General features: G+C 39.7%; 1 protein-coding gene across 1 annotated transcript in view; it reads right to left on the bottom strand.

Moving 5' to 3' along the window:
* Mtrex (Mtr4 exosome RNA helicase) overlaps positions 1 to 20,118 on the bottom strand; it is a 66,724-nt gene that overhangs the window by 2,701 nt on the left and 43,905 nt on the right. The window contains exons 20-25 of the mRNA XM_057789538.1: positions 17,920 to 18,030; positions 13,400 to 13,588; positions 11,279 to 11,442; positions 9,251 to 9,356; positions 7,341 to 7,397; positions 6,133 to 6,295 (exon numbers count right to left, since the gene is read on the bottom strand). Of these exons, the coding sequence (XP_057645521.1) occupies positions 6,133 to 6,295; positions 7,341 to 7,397; positions 9,251 to 9,356; positions 11,279 to 11,442; positions 13,400 to 13,588; positions 17,920 to 18,030 (790 nt within the window). The remainder of the gene's footprint in view (positions 1 to 6,132; positions 6,296 to 7,340; positions 7,398 to 9,250; positions 9,357 to 11,278; positions 11,443 to 13,399; positions 13,589 to 17,919; positions 18,031 to 20,118) is intronic.

Below are 20,118 nucleotides of genomic sequence, written 5' to 3'. Positions count from 1 at the left end.
CGGAGGGCGTTTATTATGTAGAGGCGGGCAGTCTCTAGGGGAGCAGCATCAGGTTGCAGTCATCTGGGAAGAAGCTGTGTGCTAGTTTATTTTTTCTCCACACACTGCCCAAGCATTTATGAAAACATGTACCTGAGCTAGAGGCAGGCCTTGCCATCCCTCTGAGCTCACTTAGGGAAGAGGACTTTGCCATTTCTGTGAGACTGAGGCACTGGGATCCTTGACATGGCTGTGTCCATGTCAACAATAAGGATTCACTCAGGGCTTCCTCCACTCCCCACAAGCATGTTCCCATCTATGTGGATCTAAGTGGCAGGAGAGAGGGCAGGGAGGAGGGCCAGAATGAATCTCAACACCCTCTGGTCCCACAGGTCCTACAAGTTGACAAAAGAGAAACAGCATCTGGGGACCAAATTAATAAGCCTACAGAGTATATTTCACACTCAAACCATAAAAATGCCAGAATAGGCAAACTCCATAAATAGACATTAAAAACTAGATCAAGAATGGTAACTTCAGTCTCACATCTTTTAATCTCAAAAGCTTCCTTACATGTTGAAGGAGTAAACCATGCTTAGAAGACAGGATAAAATCAGACTGATATGTCTGAGGAAAGCTGGTTCTGTCCAACGTCTCCTGGGCACTTGACTGTGCAGGCCTGTGCTATGCTTTGTGAAGTTTTCATTAGGGCCTTACAATTCCACGAGGCAAGTACCATTGTTATACCTAGTCTGCAATGAGGTAAAGGAGAAAGTTCAGAGCTACGTACACAAACTGACCAAAGTCAGAGACAGAATTCACGTCAGGCCAGAGGCTTGGCTCACTGGGACAACAGCACTCATGCCTGCCACCTAAGTCTGAAGACCCAGATTTTTTCCGTGGAAGCCAAAGTGGAATGAAAACATTGAATACTGAAAGTTTTCCTGACCTCTCCATGCATGCCATAGCACACAGAGAGTATTTTGGAGAGAAAAAGAAGTCACACTGTCTACTCAGATTAATTCACAAAAAGTGATTTAGCTGGGATTTAAAAAGTACATTACATTTATAGGCCCTAAATTATAATTCAGTTCTACCCTTAAGTTTTATAAATACTTAGTTAAGTTTTTGGCTTTAAACTTTTCCTAGGACTATCAATGCTGGTAATATAAACAAACCAACAAATCTTACATGAATGTGCTTTAAGAAGCAGTTTAAAAAAAGTCAGATAAAGGTTCTTCATTCTGCATGCTTGACAGTCCTTAATAACAGTAATCTCACTGAAACAGCAGCACCGGAATTCTGCGACTATGAAGGACACTGACAGAGGGAAACTATCTTCCCTAGAGATGTGACTGAGAGTAAAGAAGACAATATACACACTAAGAAAGCATGGGACAACAGCACCACACTCGTTAAATGCTGTCTCAAAATGAGGCTACCCAAGAAAACAGGTACAACTGACAATTTGTCCAGGATCATTAACCCAGGTAGGTAATAATAAGCTCAGAACTATGTTTTTGCCACTGTTATGTTGGTAGTAGGATACATAGGCAAAAATTACAAGCAGTAAGGCTGAGGAAATGGCTCAGCAGTCAAGAGCACTAGCTATTCTTCCAGAGGACCCAGGTTCAATCCCCAGCCCCTACATGGCAGCCATTTGGGGAGGGGCGTGTCTGATGCCCTGTTCTGGCTTGCTCAGGTACTGTACTCACATGGTGCCCATACATGTAGGCAAAACAAAAAGTAGAAATTTAAGCAGATTTATCATGCTAGGACAGCAGCAGAAAGGATAGGATTTAGGAAGATGACAGAATTAAAGATGACCTTGGGAGTCAGAACGAGAAGGTGAACCGAACTGGAAAGCTGGGCTGGAGTTGAGATAGATGCACAAGGAGAGCAATGAAGGTGAGGAAACTGAGTTCAGTCATGGAAGAATCTTAGATTATAAACTGGAAGCCTTGCACAGCTTAGTACTATCGTTGCTCTCATCTTGAACTTGAATGAGGAAGGCATAAAATGAACAGATGAGAATCTGTGAGCTCAACGAAGGACAAATACTCAGGTACTGGTCTACAAGAGGAAAACTAGAGCAAGTCTCAATGGTATCTGAAGGGCAGTTACCTATGGTGAGACAGGGAGGCTAAAAATGTTCCAAATGAAAAGACCACAACACACGAAGCAAGCACACACAGGAAAAGCTAACCCCTAGTTCTTCCTCAGCTCCAAGTGCAAGGATTACAATTGCACTCCACTTGGAGAGACGGCTAACACTTCCATCTAATACATGAAAGCATTCTCAATTTTTAAAATTAGGCCATAGCTACAAAAGCTAAAAGACAAAACAATGCCATTCTAACTAGGTGCTACATAAAGAGATGATCACTGGATTATGCATACAATCCAAGGAAGTTTATCTCTCCACCTTTCCTTCCAAATCCCCTTCACTGCCCCAGACTTGTCAGCTGTCTGGTCATACCAGGCCCCAGCTGATGGGGTTATCCAAGCTGTAAATGAAATGTAAATAACAGTCCTGCACATGAGCCCACAGCGCAGCAGAACTGATACACACTGGCTTTCTCTCGTGTTCTCAAGGTTAGGTAGGGAGGCAGGCTCCACACCCACCTCAGAAGGAAAGGAGAAATGCATTCACTCAGAAGCTTCTAGAGAAACCAAAGGCGTGGGACAGATGAGGTAACGAGCATGCAGCCATATTATTAAATGCAAACTATTAAAAAAATTGAACAAGGCAGTGGTTTCAATGGAAATGCACAGCATTTTGGAAAGGAACAGAACTGTTCACAGGCAATGTAGAATTGCTCAGTCGTCCACTATATATGACACCAAAAGAGAGGAACTCTCTCACACTTGTTTAAATAATTTCAAATGTATACCAAGAAATACAATCTAATGTTCTTTTACTATTTCAACAAACATAGGCAATGAATTTTAACCAGAATCTGCCAAAGTTAGCAGGAGCCACAGCATTACAAATAAATTCAGACAGCATATAAAAACTAAAGCAAGAAAACACAACCAGGTCAGGGCGCTCACACATTGTTAGTTTTGGGACACAGCTTCAGGAGAACACTGAGGGAGGAGAACAGGGCACTGGGTACAGGCTGCATATCCAATGGCTCTGGGTATTGTCTCAGAGTCCTGGAAACAGATCACCAACTGTCCACAGCTCCAGCAGCAGAAGCTGATCCCACAGGGTGAGTGGAGACTACTGTTGAGCAGTGAATTAGCTAACACCTTTCCAACCAACTGCAGTTCTATGCAGTTCAAGACTTGCCTCCCTCCCAGCAGTCTGCCTCATTAGTTAGAACCAGCTAGGTGACAAAGCTGCAAACATGGTCCTCATTCCCACACTATCACAAGTTGGTATTAACTAGTGCTGATATCTTTTCTTCCTCCCAGAAATTCAATTTTTGGTAGTCATTGCCTTTTCTTTTCCAAATAAGTATAAATATGCTGGCATAAATCCACTATTCTAAGTACCTTCACTTGTACGGCTTGCAAGCACTGTCTTCTCAATGCCTCGGAAGAACCTACACTAGGTGAGAACTGACGTGCTCACTCTAATACTACACAAGTCAGGGGTTTTGGTATATTAGTGGCTGTGTAACGATCACATATCTAATTCTGAACATTTTAATCAGTTCCTCAAATATCCTGTTCTTATTAAGACATCATATCCAACTCTGACTTCACAAGCTATGGCAACCATTCATTAGCTTTCTGTCTTTACAGACTATTGTAACATTTTTCATGCATAAAATCATCTGTCCCTTCTAACACGTTTAAGACTCATCCATACTGTGACATGAATTAATTAGCACTTCTTTCTATAATAAAAACTTTCAAGATATGGGTAGGCACAATTGATTTACCTATTATGAATACATAAACTACCTGCTTTTATAGAAGAACATTTTCATATGCACTGCCTTGCTTTGAGGAAGGAACAAAAAATTATTCTCTTAAGGACAGAAAGCAGTTTCCATAGAGAGTATTTCTGCCCAAACTACAGCTTTCTACATCACCCTGCCTAATTGCTGCTGTTTGGTCCCACATACATCTTGTAACTCTTATGCCAACTCTCTCATGAAGGCAGAGAGGTTGCCTGCACCGTACTTAGCATAGTACTTGATCCCTACTAGAGTCTCAGGATTATTCATTAACTAAGTATCATGCACTGATTACTAAGTGACCTATTACTAAATTTGTACCACTGTTGAAACACAAACAATGCACATAAGTAAAATATTATTCAACTATTATCAGCAAAAGTCCTTTCTAACACAGAGAGAGTAACCTGTCCTAGGAAAGGGTAGACTGCCCTACAGACACCATCGGGAGAACACGTACTGAACAACATTTGCCTCAAAAATCCTACGACAGGTAGAAGGAAATAACTTCAACACATAATTCATAAGGATCTCCCAATGCCAAATGCTTGCAGGACAATGGGAACAGCCAGAGTTTAAGTCCTAACAGGTCTACCTGGGTGGGTACACTGAAACACTAAGCATTAGCTCATAGTCACTCAAATTTAGTTTGATAAACATCCTACTCATTTTTCAAGGCATGGGAAGTAAATATTTTAATTTTAAAAGTTCCTCAAATTGATCTTCTTCCATAAGACATCCCATGGCTATGATCACTAAGTGTTAACTGGCCCAGTTAATGTTTGAAGAGCTCTACAGCGATTGTTCGAGTTCATATGTAAAAACCCTGGCACTTCCTGTGTAAGAAGAATGTTGAGACTCTTTTTAGGAAGAGATACTAAGGCTTTTGTTTGTGATACTGAAGACACACTGTCTGGTGGAGCAGAGGCTGATGTCTAGTGTCTTCCTTAACTCTCTCCACCTTATGTTCTGAGGCAGGCTCTGTCACTGAGCCCGGAGCTCACCTGGACCTCTGAGCACCAGCAGCTCTTCTCTTTCCACTCCCTAGTGCTGGATTACAGATATGTGTTGCTGTGCCTGGCTTTTACATGGTGCAAGGGATCCAAACTCAGGTCTTTGTGTTTATGCAGCAAGCACTACCACTCATAAAACTACCTTCCCAAGGCCCTGGATTTAAAACAAAACAGCCACTCCCCCCTCCCACCAAACACCAACAAACACCAACAAAGCAATTCAACTATATTCTATCTTGTGCTCACTCCACTCTTAAGACAGGGTCTCACCTGACTGGCCTGGAACTCACAAAGATCTGCCTGCCTCTCCTGCTGAGTGCTGGGACTACAGGCATTTGCCACCAAACCTAGCTACTGTTTGCTTCTTAACTATTACTTTAAAACAAACAAACCTATCTCTGCTATGTACCAGCATTCCTAATGTCACTGTGACTTCTTGGAGAAGCAGGCGTTGCACACACACGAACACTTACATTAGTAATTCTTGCTGTTATTATGTAGTGAATGAGCATAGTTTGATCCTCATCTTGCAAAAGCTAGGCAACAAAGAAGTGGTGGTACCATTATTTCATTGCTTTGGTACCTCTGAAACACAAATTCTGTTGTACACCGACCTAGATTCCTGTGTGTTAAGGAAGGCTCACAAATCTGTTATGCTTCCTTCTTTTCAGACTCTATTATTGCTACCTATTAGGAGCTATTAAAGACCTCATCATCTTTGAGCATGAGTTTTCTGTGGGTAGAGATGATATGGAATATAGTAGGGTTTAAGAGATGAAGTTTCAACTTGATATGCCATGTTTGGTTGATATCCATGGGAGGCCTGCCCTTTTCTGAGTAGAAATGAAGGAGGAATAGATTGGGGGGGGGGCAGGGAGAGGGCAGAAGGGAGAAAGACTGGGAGGAAAGGAGGGAGGGAAAAGTGCAGTCGAGATATACAAATAATACGCATAAGCATAATATCATTTAAAAAAAGACAGAGGGGCTGGAGAGATGACTCAGCAGTTAAGAGCAATGTTTGCTCTTTCAAAAGTCCGAGTTCAATTCCCAGCTCTCAACCATCTGCAGACAGAATAGTGTATATATAACAAATAAATAAATCTTTTTGAAAAAACAAAAAAAGAAAGAGAGAGAGAGAGAGAGAGAGAGAGAGAGAGAGAGAGAGAGAGAGAGAAAGTTTGAAGTCACACTGCCATCATACTTCACTGGTAACATCATACACCTCATACCTTCAAAGACATCTGTCATTTTGCAGATATGAGCAAATGTGGCTCCAGTTGCCCAGGTATACACCACATCCATCAGGTGAGGCTTGAACGAGCTTAGGTAAGTGTCTTCATCAATCTCCAGTTTTGCTTCTGCTGAAACCTTTGCAATCCTTTTAGCACATTCCTTTTAAGAATAAAGGACAGGGTTAAAATTCTTTACTGAGTATCTTTCATATCACTAACGGTTTCTGAAGGCAGGATTCTACAAATTCTCTTTCCTATTTGAGGAGAGCACAGGTTTCAGTGTTGTCTCTGTGAGTTGAACATCCTGCTTCTAAGCAGGCACAGCACACATGCTTGCAAGTGATCACACAGCCAGGCCCTCCTACTGTGTCAGTCAGTGCTGGGACGTGCCCAGGAGATGCATAACCTGTATGCCAGATTACATTTACTACAAATCCTACAACTCACTATACTTACCCAACAGCAGCATCTAACTAATTGTCTTAAGAAGGAACAAAAGGCAGTTAAGAGGGCTTGTGGCTCTTCCAGAGAATCTAAGCTGGGTTTCCAGAACCCACACCAGGTAGTTATCACTTTTAACTCCACCTACAGGAAATCCAATGCCCTCTTCTGTCTTTTGTGGATATTTGAACTCACACACACACACCACCCCTCACATTAACATACAATCAAAAAATAACAAAATCAAATATTTAAAATCATTATTGAAAAATGAAAGCTAATAAATACTAGAACTAAATGTTACTTTTTAATACTGAGGAAAATGGTGGCTGGAAAGATGACTCAGTGGTTAAGAGCACTGACTGCTCTTCCAAAGGACAATTCCTAGTACAAGCATAGTGGTTAAAAAAACATTCGCAGTTCCAGGTTCAGAAAACCCACATGACACCCTCTTCTGGCCTGCATGGGCACTGAACACATGTGGTTTTACAGAAATGTACATAGGCAAAATACCTGCATACATAAAATAAAAATAAAGAAAATCTAAAAAAAAAAAATACCATGGGTAATACTGAGGAAGAAAAATAAGTAATAGACAGTCAGTATACCTTATTCATATTACTTAGTTTTAAATCTGCAGTTATAAAAATCAAAAAAGTTAATAAAATATAATCAAATTGCACAACTGATATCAAGTGTATTTAATCTGTGCAATGATACAATGCCATGATTAACCTGACAATCTTTTATAATCACTAGCTTACCTGCATTTGTCGAAGTGGTCCAGCCAACTGTTCTGTTAGTTTGGGCATCTCACTAGACTGTGATAAAGAAAAAGAATATGAAATATAAAAACCTGAGCAAGTACTACTTGCTTGCTGAAATGAAGCAACACTTTTTATATTCTTTTACCCCAAATTCTAAGACTTAGATCGTTATTATTTAAGTTTACTATATCTAATCAGCTTCTGGTTTTCACACACACAATCAGTACTCTCATCACCAGCAGTTACCACATTTCAGAGAACACTTTACCAACTGTGCTACCCAGGCAGTTCCTATGAATATAAACAAAACCATGGAAGAAGCAAATACTACAAATATTAGTAGCTATCAATAGTTTAATCATAGCTTAATTATGAAAGTTTAGCTTACTGGAAAGTTTATAGAGTAAAAATGTAGGGTGTTTAAAATACTGTGCCTAATTTTATTTTTATCCAGCTATTTCTAATTAATACTTTTTGTATTTGCTATATACCTGAGGTTGGCCTGAAACTCGGAGATCCACCTGCATTTTCCTCTTTAGTGCTGGGATTAAAAGCATGCGCTACCATGCCCAGCAGACTTGAATACTGCTCTTCTCGATAGTAAAATTTGTTAATTTCTAATTTAGACAACACAGTTTAATCTATCATTATAACAAGGTAAATACAATTAGACAAGCTACTTGAATTCTTTGAGGAGACAAAAGTATGTGTCAGGATAAAGAAATATTCAGCATGTATTGGGATATCAAGACATAAAGAAATGCCAAAGTGCATGTGCATGTGTGTGGTAAAAACAGGTACAGAGGCCAGAGGCTGTCCTTCAAGTGTTGGGTAGGTTCCCGCTTTCCTGCCTTGTTAGCTAAGGTTTAGCTGTCCTGCAAGTTTCCTGAGATTCTTCTGTTTCACCTCCCATTCCCCATGAATGCTAGGAATTCAGGTACTTGCACTACGAGGCCTGGCTAATAGGTTAACATTTTAAAAGGCAACTATAGAGCAGTTGCAATATCATCTGCACAGTATACAGGACTTAGTTTTGATTGGTGTATGTGTGTAAACACATTTCATAAGAAATCATGAACCATGTTTTATATTACTGCTGTAAAAACAAAAGCTTCTTAACATGACTGGTAAACGGAAAACTATATAGGATGACAGGGAAGGAATGCAAACATGCTAACTTCCATGGACAGAGCATCCATTCATGAACAGTTCATCTACTCTGGCCACCACAGGTGGAAGACACTGGTCCTGATCTGACCAGGGTAAATGGTGCTCTCTGAATGTACAAATTTGTTCCTTCACTTTCATTTAGGTATCAATTCAAATTTCATACTGGGGAGGCTTTTCTATTCTGACACATTAAAACAAGAACCTGAAGCATCAGGTATCCCCCCAGCTCTTCTACTTCTTCATTTACTCACACATAAGCCATTAGAGCAAAAGGCATCTCCAGTGTCCAGATCTATGCACTGTAAACACTAAGTGTTTAATCAATTTTTGTGGAGGGCTGGAGAGATGGCTCAGAGGTCCTGAGTTCAATTCCCAGCAACTACATGGTGACTCACAACCATCTATAATGAGATCTGGTGCCCTCTTCTGGTATACATCATAAATAAATCTTTAAAAAAAAATAAATTTTTGTGGATACTCATCTTCATATTTGAAAGATTTATGTACAATTATTGCAGAAAAAATAAGAGCAATTTTAGAAACATTTAAAAATAGAAGTATGCTAAGTACATTTCATCTAATATATCAAAGTATTTATTATAACTATTCTTTTTGGCATGACATCATATGACATATAAACATGAACTGAGTCTTATTATTAATGAATATCCATTATACTATTTATTCAAACCATATGATGTGTGAATAAACAAAGCATACTATATATATAAACTCACATTCTCTTGAAACACAAAACAGCTCAATAGTGCAGTTGCCTGTTCTGCAGAAAGGTCATTGAAAAGTCCATTAAACATCATCTCTGTTAGAAGGAGTTCATCAGCACTAAAGAGAGAATAAATTTCACAAGTCAGAAGATAAAGACATATCTTTAACAGGTAGTTATTAATTAAAATATGTAATTTAATCATGAGGAAAAATAAAGGGGTATAAATTTGTAAAGGAAATGCTAAACCTTTCTACTTGTCAACATATAAACAGTACAAGACACACTGTCAAGAAAAGTAATACTGCTTATGACTTTCAAATGGGGGCAGTCAGGCTAAGGCTTCTAAGCAATTTATAACTTCTAAGGCAGAAAACTGGTCATGATGGATTTTAAAGATGGACTGAAAACTTATTTTCTGAAGTGGGTCTCAACAGCATCTCCTGTTCTACACCATCTTCTACAACTGCACTGTCCATACAGGCTGCCCCCTGTGTTAAGTGACAACTTCAACTTAACGTACCAAACTGTGTCGACTCCCCACGGGAGCCTTACCTGTTGAGAGGACTAGATGGGGGGTGGGAGGAGTAGGAGGGAGAACTTTGATTGGAATGTAAAATGAAATTAAAAAACTAAATTATTAATTAAAAAATACATACTTTAAAATTCAGAGATGTTGAGTAACCATTTTAAGCGCTAAATCCTCACACATGGCTAAATGAACACCTTACAGAACAGTGAAGGTACAGAACATTTCAAGCATAGAAAAGAATTCTATAGGATAGCTGCTACTTTCCTATCAAGAGATGAAACTAATTGTTTTCTATTTGAATCTAAGAGCATTTGTGACTCAAATGTAATCAAAAGACTGTGACAGATGTACTGCTAAAGAATTGCTAAGCTGGGTTACAAAACACCATCAGAAAACATGACAAAACAGCTCACGCTGGCGTCCTGAGCCTCCACAGACTCCATGTGATTAGGGCCACCATTCTGAGTTGCTCATGCTGTGAAGACACCCAAACTGGCCCATGTGGAAAGGAAGAAAGAGGGAATGGAAGGAAGGGGGAGAGAATAAGCAAGCTCCACCTATTCCAATACTCCTCACTTCTTCAAGCCTCCTAGTATGTTACTTACTTACCATCTTATTGCTATGGGGGTGGGGAGTGGGTATCCTGAACTAGAGCCATGTGACCAGACCATTCCTGAATTGCTAACTCAGAACTGACAGTAAAATAACTACTGTTTGGAATGATAACAATATGGTGAAAGATTACAAGCTAAGAACAACACAGCTGTCCTTTAGTATTGTGAGTCCTAGGATTACCCCGTCCTCCCTCCCCAGCCCAAGCTGCCAGCACCTGAGAATGTTCAAGAGCCTCATAACCTAAGTCAGTCTTCACACACACTTTAAAGTCATCTCTCTTACTTACAACACCTAAGATAACGTAAATGTAATGTGAACAGTTGTACTATACTGGCAGGGGACAAGGACTAGGTAAAAGGACAACATATATACATTTACTTTTTTTCCAACACATTTTCTAACTACAAGTGAGCTCAATCTGTGGATACAAAATAGAGCTGGCACTGCATTTCCAAATTTAAGTTCCAGCCTACAATAAGTCAATGTGGTAACTTACTCTTACCCTCAAACTTGAGTAAAACCTGCTCACTTGTGCTCCCTCTCTATATATGAATGAGCTGGAGTTAAACGTCAAGGTGAAAAATTTTTAGAAAACAGCATACAAGCTGATATATAAACTAAGGTATGATTTGTAAAGTTATAAACACAAATTATATAGAAAGAATCTAAACATACACAAAAAAGTGTTTCACAGAAAACATAGCAAAAGGCTAGCTAGAAGTACCTACATTAATTACTGAAATTCATGAGTTCTGATTTCTCAACCTCTTGGTCCAAACTGTATATAAAACGGAAAAGCACAATAACACCGTCCTATTTAAGACAGCTGTTTCCTGATGAGTGTTGTCCATGTGAGACAAAATAACATTTAGCACTCTATGCAGAACATTTTACCTGCTTATTTCACAAGCCACACGTCCTTTCATCTCTATTACGTCAGAAGACGTAGCAAAGCCCAACCTCCTTAAAACACGTTTGCGACATTTGAGTTCATCCATTTGCAGGACGGTTCTTGCTTTCTTCAATTCTCGCTTTGCAGATTTAATGTCTATTGCAATCTAGGGCATACAAAAGCAAAGGCAATTTAATAATAAACTGAGTAGTATAACATGAAAAAAAAACAAAACACCAAAAAGTAGTTTATAAGGCCACCTGATTGAGAGTGTGTGCTGTAGGGGGTTAGATGCAATGCTAGGAGAGGAAGGGTGTACCTGAAAAGTTCTTCAACACTAGCTTAAATGTTAAACATGTGGAAAACACAAAATGCCCACGTTAAAAAATTAGTTATTATTTAATACACAGAAACGAAAACCTAAAATAAAATGTGCCTTTAGTTTTAAATGAATTTTAAAATCAGAAAATCAGTAAATATTACATATTTTTTGTGGCAAGAAAATGGCTCCACAAAAATAAGAAAACAGTACTTTGAAAAGGAGGATTTAAATGCAGAAAAGAAAACCCAAAGAACATTTAGGGATTAAAAGGATGGAATTTGAACCTCTGAAGCTCTATACTGTTAAATCTTAAGGTTCAGTGAAGGAGAAATGATAAGGGATGAGCAGTCCTGTTTACTCAGGCTACTGTGAGTCCTGTCACTCCTGTGCACTTCAGTGAGGGTGGGTGGAGCTCAGGAGCAGAGCACCCGCTTAGTGTGCGTAAGCAAGGTCTGGAGTTCATGCCCCAGAATAAGATAGTAACCTAATAACTGAAATTTTAAAGCAGTCCCAAAGGTAACAATATCATATCTGTATTTTAAAGCAGTCCCAAAGGTAACAATATCATATCTGTATTTTACTGACAAGGCTGAGACGTTACTCCGTAAAGAGGTTAGGGTCTTTAACAGAGCTCCTGAGTAATCCTGATTTAATTCAGCAACTGATAAGAATCTAGGACTAGAACTGATAAAGTGTCATAATGTTGTACTATAGGAAGTAGTGATTTCTCTGCTAGATCACTGCATGTAAATTAACATAACTATCAAACATCTCAGAAAAAAAAATTCTAGGATTTCTTTGACTGAGATGCCTATATGAGCAGAGGCAAACACTATGGTAAAAACTATGAGTCATAAAACTTAAGTTAGAAAAAGAGCCCAGCTGGGAGGTGGTAGTGTACACCTTTAAAGGAGGCAGAGGCAGACAGATCTGTGAGTTTGAGGCCAGCCTGGTCTACACAGTAAGTTCCAAAGCTACAGAGAAACCCTATCTTGAAACACCCCCACCAAAAAAAAGAAGAGAAAGAAAAAAGAGAAAAGAACCCAGCATACAAGACTATTTTGTAGTAAGACCATTTATACCTTGAGCATAATGTTGAAATGACACTGTAGGCACACTGAGTGGAATAAATTATTCATTCCATTGTTTTCCTTCAGGTGGCCACTAGCAGTATTTACTATTATCAGTGAGCTATCCTGAATCTCTACTGTAGACCTAGCTGCCCTAGGTCTCTGTGCGAATCCTAACTTGCTGGCAATGGATGAAAGGCTCCAGCACTTATAGTTTATCTAAAAGACAGACATTCCCATTCCAGACGATAAAAAGAGGACAAGAAAATAACATATTTAATGAAATACATAAAATTGTTTCTGGGAGCTAGAGAAGTTGGCTTGGTGATAAGGACTTGCTCTTGCAGAAGACCTAAGTTTGGCTCCTCACAGCCACATGGCAGCTCACAACTAACCATGACTGACTCCAATTCCAGGGGACCCAACATCCTCTTCTGGCCTGCTCCAGCACCAGGCATGCATATGGTACATACACACATAGACAAAACCTATACACATAAAAATAAATCTTAAAAAAATTATTTCTGGGGGGCTGGAGAGATGGCTCAGCGGTTAAGAGCATTGCCTGCTCTTCGAAAGGTTCTGAGTTCAATTCCCAGCAACCACATGGTGGCTCACAACCATCTGTAATGGGGTCTGGTGCCCTCTTCTGGCCTTCAGGAATACACACAGAATATTGTATACAAAATAAATAAATAAATAAATATTTAAAAAAATTATTTCTGTCATACCTGTGCTTTTTTCTCACAAAGTGTATACACAGTTTCCAAATTTGGATCATTGTGAAGTGGATGAGAATACATTCGATGCTCAAAAGCCTCTACTTTCTGAATGACTTTTTTTAGTCCTTGATCTTGAATGCCCATATCATCAATAGGATCTAACAAAGGAACACCATCAGGAAAACGCTTCTGAACTTCCTGAAATAAAAATGTAAAACCCATTAACAAGATGAGACTAAACCACTATTTCCATTTTTTTCTCTCTTCTATGTCTATGGCCATAAAAAAGGACTCGACATATATTTTCTCCACTTAAACCAGAGAGCAGTTTACCACGGCATTTGTTTTTGAAAACCTTCATTTTGGGGGATGGGGGGGGCAGGATAAAACAGGGTCTTACTTTGCTGCACAGGTTAGGTTCAAACTCGTAATCTTCCTGTTCGGCCTTCTGAATTCTGAATTACAGATATATTCTACCACAGTCTGAAAATTCCTTTTCATTTGTTACGCTAAAACTAACCGCTAACAGAATATATTATAATCCACTAATATAAATAGCATTGTAGTGTAATCCATTAGTTCTGGGCATGGCATGACTTTACTGGTAAAACCACTTCTGTAACCACAGTTACGTCACTGTAAAATCTTGGCATAGTTAATATGTAACTATATTTCCTATCATTTATGTGGGAAATTCAATTTTTACATTATTTGGAGGCATGGGTTTTTTTCTAAATGGGACACTACTGAACTAAAAATGAAACTTTTAAAAAGGATCCTTTGGCTAACTTTGTCACGATTCATGATGAGATCATTGATATGGGATTCTCCTCTGTATGCTGTGAATAAAGAAACTGCCTTGGCCTGTTGATAGGGCAGAACTTAGGTAGCTGGGAAAAAACTAAACTGTGCTGGGAGAAAGGAAGCAGAGTAGGGAGAAGCCATGAAGCCCTGCCAAAGACAGACGCTGGAACTTTAGTAGGTAAGCCACAGCCATGTGGCAATACACAGATTAATAGAAATGGGTTAAGTTGATATGTAAGAGTTAGCCAATAAGAAGCTAGAGCTAATGGGCCAAGCAGTGATTTAATTAACACAGTTTCTGTGTGACTATTTCAGGGCTAAGCAGCCTATTACAAGAGATCATGAGTTCAGAGAATGGATAGCTCACTGGTTGGTTATCCCACCCACTAGAATTCAGCGTTGGTGACTTTGAAGGACAGATAAAATCAGAATAGTCAGGAACTATCCCACGTGCACTGGGCCCTGAGTTCCATCCTAAGTATGGTAAACACAGAGTAGTGCAGACTAGCTTAGTGGTGGTGTGCACTTGTAGTCCTAGCTACTTGGGATGCTTAAGCATAGTGCTTACTTGAACTCTGAGTCTGAGACCAACCTAATTAATACACTGAGGCCTTATCTCAGAAAAGAAAGCACAGAAAGAGTAAAACCGGCTTTCTCTGCTCCATCTTCTGCAATGCTAGCCTTGTCCCTGAGACTCAATGGTGATGGTAGGAATGAATGGATTTGCCATACTGAGTGCCTGGTCACGGGGGCTGCCTTCAACTCTGGCAAAGTAAGACACTGTTGCTATCAATGACTCATCTCGGGCCCCATGTTTGTGATGGGTACAAACAACCACAAATATGACAACTCACTCAAGACTTGTCAGCAATGCTTCCTGCACCATCAGTTGCTTAGATCCCCTGACCAGGGTCATCATGACACCTTTGGCAAGACTTATGACCATGATCTATGCCATCGTTGCCACTTAGAAGACTGTGCATGGCCCCTCAGGAAAGCTGTGGTGGTGCTGCCCAAAACATCATCCCTGCATCCACTGGTACTGCCAAGGCTGTGGGCAAGCTCATCCCAGAGCTGAGTGGAAGCTCACTGGCATGGCTTTCTGTGTTCCTACCAGAAATATATCCACTGTGGCTGACAGCTGCCTGGAAAAAGCTGCCAAGTATGATGACATCCTGAAGATGATGAAGGCGGCACTGAAGGGCTCATTAAAGAGCATCCTGGGCGCCGGGCGGTGGTGGCACACACTTTTAATCCCAGCACTCGGGAGGCAGAGGCAGGAGGATCTCTGTGAGTTAGAGGCCAGCCTGGTCTACAAGAGCTAGTTCCAGGACAGGCTCCAAAGCTACAGAGAAACCCTGTCTCGAAAAAACAAAAGAGAGAGAAAAAAAAAAAAAAAAAAGGCATCCTGGGCTACGATGAAGACCAGGTTGTCTCCTGAAATTTAACAGTGAGAGATGCCTACTCTTCCACCACTGGTGCTGGGGCTGGCATTGATCTCTATTAGAATTCTGTAAAGCTCATTTCCTTAAATGACAACAAATGTGCTACAGAAACGGGGGTGGCTTCAAGGCCCATATGTGCTCCAAGGAATAAGAAACCTTGGACCACCCATTCCAGCAAGGACAGAGAGGAACAGAGGCCCTTGGCTTCTGAGGAGTCCCTGCTACTATTCAGCCCCCAACTGAGCATCTCTCTGCCGTTTCTACTCCAGACCCTGAGAACAAGGGGAGGGGCATAGAGAGCCTTACTCTCTTGAATATCATCAACAAAGTTCACTATACCCCCTCCCACAACACACACACACAAGAATAAAAACGAAAAACGCAAAGGGTTCAGAAACGTGAATACTGCAATCAGAAATAAGCTAATAATGCAAGTTGTTTCAAGAAACTGCTTGCTTTGTGCATACAGCAATTACCAGACAGGTTTGTTTAAAGGGAGGATGTGTCATTACTAAGTCATATAATCTTATTCATGAACTTGAATATTAAGAAACTGAGTTATAGGTTGAAGTAGAAAGACAGAGCAATACTAATCCTTTGTTTTGTTTTTGTTTTTCAAGAACTACAGGCTGCTCTGTAGACCAGGCTGGCCTCTCTCTATCTCCCAAGTGCGGGGATTAAAGGCATGCACCATCATGCCCAGCTAAATGTACAAAGAGGCAAAGAGGACTCTCTAGTCTTCACGTGAAGGAGTTGTCTGGCACACACATCTGCAGCTCTTCCTGCCTTGTGAACAGGGACTGAGAAAACCAAGAGAACCAGCCTATCCCATGTGGACAGGAAACATGAGATCTGTTTCTATGGAAGCTAAGGTCAAAGCAGAGCACGGCCTATACCAGGGTGTTTCAGCAAGTAAGACAAGCCTGGGTGCTGGTAATTGATCTAAATAAATAAATAAATAAATAAATAAATAAATAAACAAATAGAAATAATAAAAAAATCATTCAATTTTACATTTAAACAGAAAAATACAAGCCTATTTCTAAAGAACAAGGTAATCATTTTTCCCCAGACAACAGCAATATTTATGCTAACTAAAAAATCAAGTGTTTTTCTGTTCAGTTATGGTATTATTATGAGTTATTAGAAAACAATTCATTGAAATGCTATATTTCATTTTACTTCCAAGATCTATTTATTTGCTAACAAACTGGTTCACTACAGTTCTTTTTCTTTAAGAATATTTTCTTGCTGGGCAGTGGGGCACACGCCTTTAATCCCATCACTTGGGAGGCAGAGGCAGTCAAAAGTCTGTGAGTTCAAGGCCAGCCTGGTCTACAAGTGTTTCAGGACAGGCTTCAAAGCTACAGATATTCCAAAGAATATTTTCTTAGAATAATACATCTGTTTGTTTATTTAGATTTTCAAGAAAAGCAAATATTTTAGAAGCCTATGGATCACAACTTAAAAGTTTGTACTCTAAGGGCTGGAGAGATGGTCCAGCAATTAAGAGCATTTGTTGCTGAGTACCCAGGTTCAATTCTTAGCAGCCACATGGTGATTCACAACCATCCATTCTTCCAGATCCAAGGGACCCAACCTCCTCCTCTGACCTTCACAGGCATGTTTATATACATTTAGGCAAAATACTCAAACAGATAATAAAAAAAAATCTTTAAAAAGATTCCTACTCTAAAATGAAAGCAACGTATTTACCATTGTTTTCTCAAATTCTAGAGAGCCTCTCTGTATAGTAAGGTATAGTAACTGCTATTCAACTGTTTTTAGCCAATTTTTTCATTTATTTCTGACAGAAAATAAAAATTTTGAAAGTTGTATATTTCCTACTGAAAATAAAGCATTTATTTTAATTAATTAATTAGGACTTTTTTGAGATAGGGTTTCTCTGTGTAACCGCCCTGGCTGTCATGGAACTTTCTCTGTAGACCAGGCTGACCTCAAATTCACAGAGATCAGACTGCCTCTGCCTCCACGTGCAAGGATTACAGGTGTACACCACCACCACCCATTCAAAAATAAAGGATCGTAATGAATAAAAAATTCTATTTCTTATAGAACAGTGAATAGTGCAGTTTATGAGTCTTCCTTTGTTATATACATTGACGCTGTGCTCAGAACAGATCTGCAATGACTCGTTTTATGAAGCAAACTCTTTGTGTTTATAGTTTGTCTGAAATATATTTAAAATTCTCTCAGTCATTTTTAGATAAATCCTATTTATGTAAGATTTATATTTAAGTTCTAAACTAACATACATACCTGTATGGACTTTAAAACACTCTGTCTGTTGTCCACAGGCCGAAGGTCTTTCGGGATGTAAAGCCTAACAGTGCTGATGGCAGACAAGAGATGTACCAAAACAGGGACAACCTACAAAATGTTAGAGGAGACTACAGATGAATTGCACATTTCCAGTTATGTCCTACATATGTCCAAAGGAAGTAGCATTTATAGTATGTCACAGATGAACTGCTTACCATGAAAGCCTAAACCCTAGTATGTGAAAACTACCGCAAACCTTAATAGTCACACAAATGTTACATTAAATAAAGACCCTCTCTTCAGAGTCTAACTCACTACTTGGCACTTTTAGAAACATCAGCACTACAGATGAATGCCCCTGTGTAAGAGGGTTAGAGAGCCCAGAAAAGAACATAAGGTTCCAGGTGGCGTGAGATGGGGGAAAAAAGAAAGGGCTCTTTAAAGAGGAGGAAATGCATTCCCTCACACATCATCTTCCAGAAAACACATCTGAAAACCTTTCCCCATGCTTTCTCTAGTTAAGTATGCCTCCCTTCACTAACAAATACATTTTGCTTCTTTGCTATAATCTGGAGGCCTAAATCCACGAGCAGCAAGGCAACCATTTCCTAGGCTCACATCTGTCAGTATTTAGTCTTTTGCAGCCATACTTTATTTATACTTATGGTCCCCAAAAGACTTACTGCCTTACTGACAACACAGACCTGCACAGGCAAAAAGATGTGAGTAAAGCACTGGCCTTCTTCAGTGGAAGTAGTATGATGGTTTATTACACATTCTATACTTAAGATCACCTGTTTGAAGTCAACCTTCAGGTAGCTCCAGCACCCTGGACAAACTACTTAACTTTTCTATGTTTCAATTTCCTCATCATAACATGTGTTAAATTATTATGCATAAAATAGTTCAGTATGTATCCTTAAGTTTAGGAAAAGGAACGCCTTAAGAGTTCCCTAATTAGAAAGATGAAGTTTTGAGGCCAGAGAAACGGCTCTGTGTAAATGGTTCAGTATGGACTGCTTCTGCACAACCTCTTATAATGCTAGCTCCAGGAGATATAACACCCTTTTCCATCCTTCACAGGCAACTGCACTGGTATACACACTCATGTGTTCAGTGTACACAAAACTAAAACATAAATCTTAAAAAATAAAACCCAGGAAGATTTCTAGTTAGGGGTCAGAGGCTTCAAAATGAAATAAATAGGTTTCATGTGTGCAAGCATGACCCCGAGTTTTGTTTCCAGCACCCATGTAAAAGCTGGCACAGGGCCAGGTGCTTGTAACATCAGTACTGAAGAGGCAGAGGCAGGAGGATCCCTGGCATTTCTAGATCAGTTGAGAGGCTGTCTTAAAAAATATGGTAGAGTAAGCTGGGCAGGGCGGTGGTGGCGCACGCCTTTAATCCCAGCACTCGGGAGGCAGAGGCAGGCGGATCTCTGTGAGTTCGAGGCCAGCCTGGTCTACAAGAGCTAGTTCCAGGACAGGCTCCAAAGCTACAGAGAAACCCTGTCTCAACAAACAAACAAACAAACAAACAAACAAACAAAAAAGGAGGTGTCTATCCTATACTCACCTCTATCCACATACAAACATATGAACATATGTAACACACACACACTAAACTGCCCGTTTTCAGTAACTGGGAAACAGACTGTTAAACAGTAAGCAACCTAGAATTACAGAGGCCAATGTTTGAGTATCTAATTTATGTTGGATGGATTCTATGACAAACAGCACCATATATTTGTCATCGTAGGAAGTCTTTCTTCTAGGGAACGTGACTAAATATAGTTTTCTAAGTGTTGTCAAGATTGTCTGCACCCTGACTCTACATTCCCATTCACTTCAGCTTCCTTCCATGCCAGGACTGTATAAGCCGAAATAAATAGAATTTTAAAGCATCATTAGAAGCAGAGGAAAGAGCCTGAGTTTGTACAAGGTTTACTGAAGACTTCCCTGAAGAGGCTTTTTACTGAATTAAACCTAAGGTCAACAGAACTTCTGGTACCAAGTAAAAGAGGTGGGCTTTATAAAACTGGGGCCTATAAACAATGAAAGACAGCAACTAGGCTTCAGCTAAAATGCTAGTACAAATAAACAATGAGAAGTCCACTTTTACAGTAATAAATATAGCCATGATTTACTACCAACATCCTCCTGAGAACAGAGACCCATGAGATGAGTGCCACATATC

The sequence above is a fragment of the Chionomys nivalis genome, chromosome 15 (assembly GCF_950005125.1).
Source record: "Chionomys nivalis chromosome 15, mChiNiv1.1, whole genome shotgun sequence".
Classification (NCBI taxonomy): Eukaryota; Metazoa; Chordata; class Mammalia; order Rodentia; family Cricetidae; genus Chionomys; species Chionomys nivalis.
This window is presented reverse-complemented; position numbering and strand designations above follow the sequence as displayed.